Source organism: Balaenoptera ricei, chromosome 20, assembly GCF_028023285.1.
Source record: "Balaenoptera ricei isolate mBalRic1 chromosome 20, mBalRic1.hap2, whole genome shotgun sequence".
NCBI classification, from domain to species: domain Eukaryota; kingdom Metazoa; phylum Chordata; class Mammalia; order Artiodactyla; family Balaenopteridae; genus Balaenoptera; species Balaenoptera ricei.
In genome coordinates, this window is record NC_082658.1 from 25088139 (window position 1) to 25096628 (window position 8490).

Sequence of the window (8490 nt, forward strand, 5' to 3'; positions counted from 1 at the left end):
TCAGCTCCAGCAGCTGTTGGAGCCCTGCAGCTCTGGACTCCAGAAAATGTCCTGTTGCCATCTGAGAAACTCCGGCCAGACCACGGGGTGCCTGTGGCCCTCCCCCCCACTCCCATACCCCTCCCCAATCACTCAGAGTCCAATGCCCAGGAAAGCTTTATTCCTTGATCTGAGAACGAGAGTCTGCACACAGAAGTCAACAAACTGATGATTTCACAAAACCTCCCCCCTCCCCACCCCCACAGACAGACACTACGGGACAGGTCCAGCACACCCGCCACAGTGTGGCCTCACCCTGCCCCGAGCTGCTGATGGTCCCATGGGCCACAAGGGACGCAGCATCTCTGTCCTGGCAAGACCTGGGCTGATGGGCAAGGCTGGCTATGGAAGGCTCACTCGCTGGATAAGGTCGTTCCCCGAGGAGCCAGCAAGGAGTGGGATGGAGGAGGAGCACGTGGCCCACGGGTGGGCTTCCACATGTGGTCTTGGTGCTGGGAGAATTACGATCGCCCCCTGTCTCAGCTTAAGGATGAGGGTCCCCTTCAGCACAAGGGTGGGGGTGGGGAGCAATGGCAAGAGAAGGAATTTTGGAAAGGGGGGCCCTGGCTGGGGGCAGATGGTCTCTTTGTCAAGACATCGAAGACTCCAAAGGTCACCACTTCAGCCTCAAGCCACAGTCCAGGATGAGGGCTCAGGTCTGCCCACTGGGTGGGGCTGGAGAGTTCCCGGTGCTGGATCCCAGGAAGCCCCAGCTCCGCCATCCTCAGCGCCCACTTGCTGTCCACACCAATGAAATAACCCTCTCCTCGTTGTGTTCTTTCTCAGGATGGCAGGGAGGGAGCCAAGGTTTTAGGCTCCTCTCAATGACTTTATTTGTCTGCTTGCTCCAGGGGCCTCCTGGACCCAGCATCTTTCTATTGCTCAGTGGGGAAGCCCTGGGAGGCCGCCCAGAGGACCCACTCCTCGGTCAGCGCTCCTGTGTCCTGGTTGCTCCACAGCCTCAGGTTGGGGCCAGCACCTGCGACCCCTTCCCCGCCACCTGAGGCTTGGCCCTGGCGCCACTCGGCCTCTCCTCCTCTCCACCCCCGCGCTCCCCGCCTGAGGCCCCTTCCTCTCCCTGCCCAGTATCCAGACAGATGGCTTCCTGTGTGGGCAGGCCCGTCCTTCCATTCCTGGCCTGGCCTCTGTGGCCTGCCCAGGGTCACCCGGAGGGGTAGTAGGGAGTATCGCTGTGGTAGTTGTAATCTGGGCACACCTTCTGGACCAGCCTATAGTCTGTGCTGTAGAAGGCGATGTAGACACAGACGACTTTGAAGGGCTGGGAGCAACTCCAGGTGGCTGAGCTCTGAGCGTGGTCTCGGGAGCAGGTCTTGGCTGGGTCGTGGGTGCAGAGCGAGATCTGGCGGCCCCGTTCCACCTTCTCCCACTCCATCCGGCAGTTGAAGATTTTGGAGGCCTTGGCTTCAATGAAGATCTGCTGCTCCTGGTGGAACTCTACAGCTTTACTGGGGGGCACGAGGCTGATGGAGATGTTGCCCTGGCCCGTGGCATTGTGTCGGAAGTGGACGCTGAAGGTCCCATTGCCGTGGTCCACGATCTTCCCCGTGACGAGCAGGTTCAGGGCTACCGTCTTGATGTTGGAGTAGAAGTCACCCCAGCCAAAGATCTTCTTCACTTTGGCCGACGGTGGGGGGCTGTGGTTCGGGCGACTGGGGGGCTGCCCGAGGACCCCCCATGCCTCCCCAGGTGGAGCCAGCAGCCCTAGGAGAGTAGAGTTGGCCATGGGACGGGACTTAGGTGACATGTGGCCCCGCTTTCGAGGCATCCGGGGCCGGGGCTGGCTCTCAGGGTCATCATGCTCAGGGTCCTCTGAGCCAGGGGGACCATCATCCTGGCCACAGATGACCTGTGGAGGGAGTTGGGAGGAGAATGAGCACCCTGGGTCCCCAGAAGACCCAGGAATTCTGGTTCACTGCTCCCCACCACCGGCATCATCTCTCTGCCCTCCCTTCCACCCTGACTTGGGGCTGAGGGGCCCCTACACATTGCCCACCTACTCTGGGGGTTGGGTGTGCACTCTGGCCTGTGTCGTGGTTCCCTCTCATGTTCTGACACTCAGGTCACCCCTAGCTCCTGTCCCCCCTGTCCTGCCTCTGGTCACTATTCAAAGTCTTGGAAGGATGGTGGAGAATTCTCTCCAGTAGACCACGGCAGCAGAGGTACATGGCCCCAACTCTTAGGGAGCCCCGAGTCTGACGGGGGAGGCCCAGCTCCCGATCTTGGGAGAGCCCTCATCTGATGGAAGAAGCTGTGTTGACAGAGCACCCCTTTCCTATAGGAGAGCTAGGGCCCCCCCCCGTGAAATTTCCAGGCTGATGGGGGAGGTACAGTCTCTGCCCTCAAAGAGCCCCAAGTCAGATAGGAGAGCTCCATCTCTATGCTGAGAGAGCCCTTAGTTTGACATGGGGGTACAGCCCTTGCCTCTTGGGACTTCCTAGTCTGTTGGATGAGACACCATCCCTATCCTGGGATAGTTTCTACCCTCAGAGGCAAAGAGAACCAACAGACAATGGAAAAGAAAACAGAACCCAGTGAAATTCTCTCTCAAGTACAAATGCAGTTTAGGTTTTGGCAGGAGGATTTGAGGGAGACCTGGGGTGAGTTCCATACCCAGGAGGGCCAAACTCTCCTCAGGGGACCACTGATGATAACATGCCAGGACATTACTTATACTAGGAGGTAGGAGTTCTTATTATTCCCACTTCACAGATGGGGACACCAGACTCACAGGTTACATCACTACAAGGCTAAGTCACACAGTCAGCCCTCCCAAGCCACTGCACTCCCGGGCTCACAAACCAGATGGGTCCTTCTATTGGGATTTTATCCAAGCCCCATCCCCACACGGGATCTCCTGTAAAGCTCTGCGGAGGCTTGGCTGGCCTCTGCTGCATCAGCTCTATTGACAGGCAACACCTGGGGAGGCTTCCTGAAGGAGCTGTGGGGAAGGCCAGCAGGACAGCCTGACAAGCTCAAACACAGGACAGCTCAGGAGGGCATCAGGGAGTGAACCAGTTTTCCTGAGGACAGCTGCCTGGTGTGGGTCTGCTCAGCTTTTGAAGAGAGTACTCACCCTATGTGTCTCGTTATGAGCACCAGGGGCACCAGCTCACAGCTGGGCAGCATCTGGATTTGCTGGCGACCCTGGGATGAGGATGTGGGATGCCTGAGGTCTGGAGGGCTCCAAAGGGGTTCGTGGTCTCTGTTCTGGCCCTGGCCATGCCTGGGGTTGTGTGCGGTGGCCCTGCCTGCCAGGACCCAAGGGTGGGGCAGAGGGACAGCAGGAGGGGAGGCTCTGGGGGCTGGGCTCCAGGCGGCAGACCTGTGTGTACTCGGCCGCCGGGGGTCACAGCTGAATGGCTGGAGGATGGGGAGAAGGGCCCCGGGTGGGGGGGATGTGACAAGGGAAGGCTTCTTCCACACAGTGGCAAAGGTGATTATTGTTTTGAGGAGAAGGGCAGACCCAGAGGTGGGGCTGAGGCTTCTCCAAGACGGGATTGGTGGGTCGGAGGGGAGCTGAGCCCTGGGCTGGGGTCTGGGGTTGATTCCCCGCGTCCTGGGCCGCCGGGGAGGAGCGAGCGAGCGCTCGGGGAGCGGGCTCTGGGCGCTCCGCTCAGCTGCCGCGAGAGCCCGGGGCGGGAGCCGCCTGCCCAGGTCCTGTGGGGCTCGGGCTGCGCGCAGCCGGGAGAGGAGAGGAAAACAACACGCGGGGAGGGAGGGAGCGGGAGGGAAGGCTGCAGCGAGGGACGCGGGGGCCGCCCCGCGCCTGTACTGGCTCGTACGCTGCGGGACCCAGAGCGCGGGGCCCGCCGGGGCCCTCCGGGGCCCTCCGGGGCCCCTAGGTCAGGGAAGAGCCCACAGCCCCTGCTCTGGCAGGTCATCAGCTCCACAACCATCCCCCACCACCCTTCCGCACGGCCCGGGGCCCGGGAAGGGGTCGAGTAACCCTTGGCGACGGCTGCGGGCATTTTCCCTCGTGCCCGTCGCACCTCCCGCCACCAGAGGCCGAGTGGGTGGGCCAGCCCAGCACCCTCTCCCCGCCCCTATTAACCCTTTCTGTCCAGTCTCTGGCCTCGGACCCGCCCTCTCCCCCAGCCTCCAGGCTTCCGCTCCATCCCCGGGATGCTGAGGGGAAGGGAGAAAGTTTTCGGGCTTGGAAGCTTCCCGCGCTCTCCCCCAATCCTCCCGGCCCCCGCCCCTCCGCGCCGCTCCCCGCGGACCACTCACCAGATAGAGGCTGCCCTGCACTAGGAACACGAAGCAGCAGCGAGTCAGTTGCATCTTCCTCCTTTGCTCTCGTGCCCCTTTCTCTCGTCTTTCCCCCTCAGGGTACCAGGCCCTTCCTCACCCCTGCTCTTTCAGGCGCGCCGTCCCATGCTCCAGTCCCAGGCCACTCGCGGCCCTCCGCTCTGCCAGCCGCCCAGGACCGACCCCGCCCCCTTCGGTCCAGCTGTGCAGCCGCCGCCCCCCTCCCCTGGTCCAGCTGCGCGCGGCACGGCCCCCTCTCGAGGTCCCAGATGGGCGCCCCGAGCGCCTCGAAGGGCCCCAGCTGCGCGGTGGCTCCGCCGCTCCAGATATGCCCCCTCGGTTCCAGCGGCCGCCGCTCTCGCCCAGATGTGTTGGGGACCCGCGCGCGCGCTCGTCCCTGTACTAATTCCCCAGACCAGACGGCCCCTCCCGCCCCGTCGCGGCGCGCCCCCTGGCGGACGCCCCTGGCCGCGCCGAGACCCGCCGCCGCTACCCGCGCAGCGCCCCGCCAGACTGGAGCACTTCTGGCGCCCAGGCGGCTCCCGCTTCCTCGTCCCTCCCACCGGCGGCGGCGGCGGCGGCGGCGGCAGGTACTGTGAGCCCAGCCGGTACCTCCAGAGTTAACTCCTCCCCTGCCGGCCCGCAACCCAGGGACTTGGGACGCAAGGGGCAGGATGTGGGGGCGGAGTAACTCGGCGAGGAAGGGAGAGGGTGGTGGCCTCGGGAACAGGGACACTACTTCTTCCACCCCTCGGGCAGGGCGCCTGTCCCCGGTCGCGAGCATTGGGGATCTGCTGCCCTGCCCTGAATCCCAAGAGACCTGGAATTTGCAAAGGTCATTTTCCCCAAACTCATTACGAGAGTCAGAAAAGAACGTCTTCCTTACTGTAGCCTATCCCCACAGCCCAAAGTCCACTTCTCTCCCCAAGAGTTGCTTTTGTGCTGAGGGAAGTTCTTCTAGGTGTCTAGCCTGTACTCCTTCTGTTCAGGAGTCAGTTCCTTTCCTCTTCTACTTTACTCAGAGGGGCAGGGATAACCCTCCCCGCCTCCCCCGAATACCTCTCAGTCCAGTCGCTGTGACACGGGAAACTTTTGGCTGGAGCCCTGGGCTGAAAAGGCCACTAGGGTCCAGATTGGATTCTGGGGCTGGGGTCAGGGGTAAGCGTCCCGAGAAGCTGGGGAGCCAGGTGGGCAAGGCCTCCCTGGAGGCTGTACCTCCATTCTTCACTACTGCCCTCCGTGTGATCCAGGGAGCCACAGGCTGGGATGTGGGGCTCCTATGCCAGCAGGGTCTCTATCTCCAGTCTCTGCAAACCTCCCAGGCGAGAAGGAAGAAAATGACCCTCATCTGAGATTCCCAAAGGTGGGGCCCATCCCCCATCACCCCACATCTCTGTGTTTTCTTCCTGGAATTGCAGGGCCCCTTTAGTCCTTAGAAAAATCAAAGGTCAGATTCTAGCACCCAGCACCCCTCAGAGGCTGTGAGGGTGAGGAGGTACCCCAGCATTTGGAGCAGCCCCAGCCTGGGCTGGGCCCATGGGGCAGGATGGGTGGGCACTCTGCTTTGGCCCTCGAGGCCCAGCTTGGTCTCTGGCTGCAGCCCCCAGCACACACCCAGCCTCCTCCCCCACCATCTGCCAGGCGGGTGCGCGGGGAATGCAGATGAATCTTAATATCAGCCTGGGCCAAGTGCGATGAGGGAGACAGATTCTGCAGAATGCAGACAGCATCACAGAGCCCCCTGCATTCCCCTGGGCAGTATGGGATGCAGCAGCCCTTCCCTGGTGGTGGTGGTGGTGGGGTGTGCATGTCTGGTCAAAGACCCCCCTCCTCCACCCAAAGCCTGGGGAGGGAGGAACAGATAAATCCTTGTCTGGCCTCTGAGCCTCTGGTCCGGCTGGGAGGAAGAAGCTGTCGGCCTGAGCGTGGACAGCTGGTTCCGGCCCTCAGCTAGGCAGATGTGTAGCTGGGCCCACTCCTTGTCCGTCTCCAGGAGGTCCTATCCCCAGGAGAGCAGTGTGACCCAGCAGAAAGAGCACAGGTTTTCAGGCCAGACAGCCCTGGATTCTGCTCCAAGCCTGGCTGTGTGACCTTGGGCAAGTTGCTTTGGTTCTCTGATGCCAGTTTCTTGATCTGTTGTTGCAAGAACTAAATGAGACTGAATGTGCAAACAAAGCACAGGCACAATGGCTGGCAGGCAGTCATGGCGTTCAATAAAGGGAAGCTCTTGCTTTTCTATTACCCACACATTTGCTCTGGCTGCGCCTCCTACCAGGCTTGCCCTCACTGCCCTATTGGCTCTTCCTGGCTGTCACTTCCTTCAAGTTTCCCCTCTGCATTCATCCATCAACCACTGGCCAAGCCTGTCCTCTGTGCCAGGCACCAGGCCAGGGGCTGGGATACAGAGACGAATGGGACACCATCCTTGCCCTCAAGGATTTCACTGCGTAGTGTGGAACCGAGACATGAAAATCAATGATTATAACTCAGTGTGGTGAGTAGAAAAACAGATCCCTCTACCAGGCAGTATGGATACACCAAGGACCATGCGGGGTGGGGTGGGGGGTGGCGGGGGCGGTGGGGGGATCGGAGAGGGATGGCTTCCTGGAGGAGGTGATGCCGAAGGACTGAATGAATGGTCAAAGGTCTGGAGGCTAGAACAGGAAGCAGTTTGCTGTTACTGGAGCTCAGAGGGGAGGGGAGGAAGTTGGAGCAGCAAGCTGGGACCAGCTGATGGAAGGTCTTTCCTGCAGGTCAAGGGGGTTAGGACCTTGAAAATCGTTTGAAGGGTTTTAAGGGGGCTGGTGATTATAGTCAGATTTGCATTTTAGAAAGCTGTTGGAAAATTCACTGGAAAGAGGAAAGACTTGAGGAAAGGAATCAGTTAGGGGATAAATGCAATGGTCTGGGGTGAGAGAGAGGGGTAGACTGAAAACATCTTTAGGAGGCAAATCAGGATTGAGTTGTTGCTGAAATGAGGAAGGAAGGGAGACAGAGAGTCAAGTATGATACCCAAATTTCTGGCTTGGGCAATAGGCAGGATGCTCGCTGAGGTGGGCACTACATGCAGGGGGATGTGTTGGGGGTAGAAGGTGGCTTCTGGGGAAGTGGGGAGGTATCAGTCATGTCAAGTCTGGGTGCTGTTGGCCAACCAAGGGCAGAAGAAAGTCTAGCCGGGGGTACTGGAGGTGTGGATGTGCAAGAGGAACAAGGGGCTTGGATGGAGGACCCCTGGGCACCCTGGCATTTAAGGGGTGGGCAGAGGAAGAGCAGCCCCCAAAGGATCCCAGGCAGGAGCCGGCAGCCAGGGGCAAGGAGGGCGTGTGGGCCGATCCTGGAAGCAGCAGAAGCACTGGGGCTCTCACACTTGAGAGTGCCAAGCAGAGGTTATTGTACACATGCAGATGCTCGGGCCCCACCCCAAGGGCAGCAGATGGGAGCTCAGAACCAGGCATTTTTGCCCCTTTCCCAGGTAATGCCGATGGAGGTGGTCTCTGGACTTCACTCTGATAAACTGGTGTATGGGGAGTGTCAGCATAGAGGAGACAAGCAGCAGCTCAAAGGAGCAGAGCAGCCTGGCAAGGTAGAGACATAAAAGTGACCACAGGGTTTGGCCGAGATTCCTCTGGCAACTCTACCCAACCTTGGTCCTTCCACCTGTTCCCAGGGTGGGGAGACAGACGGCAGATTCAGTGAACTCTGTGCGCAGCTGTGCTGGAGGTAACCCCAGGTTTGTCTGCCGTTCAGGCTCACCTCTCCTCTTATCCCCAACCCCCTCCCCACCACACCCTGCACACAGCAGATGCCCAACGAAAGGCGAAGAACTCAGCCTGCTAGTCCCGCCCCACGGCCCCCAGCCTCCTTGGCACCCACTTGCACCCTGGATGTGGGTTGGCTGGGCATTTGCTTAGCACCTCTGATGCTTTCGCCTGCCTCAGTCTCACCTTTGGAAGAATCCTGTCTATATGCCTCCCCTCCTCCCGACCACCCCAGTGCTGCAGGAAAGAAAACAACAGAGGGGTGCCAGATCAGTGCTTATTGAATAAATAGGAAATGGGGCTCCTGATGGTTTGAAAGGCAGAGAATGGATGCCCTTGAGCCACTTGGAGCAGAGGTGCCGGGGAGAGGTGGGAGTAGATCATTATTGCTATCAATCTCTCATGTTTACCTGGAAAATTGCAA

The 8490-nt window shown here is 60.2% G+C and overlaps 1 protein-coding gene across 2 annotated transcripts; it reads right to left on the minus strand.

Annotated features, from left to right (window-relative positions):
• Positions 1-222: 222 nt before the first annotated feature.
• On the minus strand, positions 223-4498 carry NXPH3 (neurexophilin 3). 2 transcript variants are annotated; one of them, XM_059907124.1, is made up of 2 exons: positions 4288-4498; positions 223-1906 (listed from the first exon to the last, which is right to left on the minus strand). In XM_059907124.1, exons 1-2 carry the CDS (start codon positions 4339-4341, stop codon positions 1202-1204), a joined length of 759 nt encoding a protein of 252 aa, XP_059763107.1. In that variant the 5' UTR covers positions 4342-4498; the 3' UTR covers positions 223-1201. The 2 variants fall into 2 exon arrangements, with proteins under 2 accessions (XP_059763107.1, XP_059763108.1); XM_059907125.1 differs by lacking the exon at positions 4288-4498 and adding an exon at positions 3134-3197.
• Positions 4499-8490: the final 3992 nt, after the last annotated feature.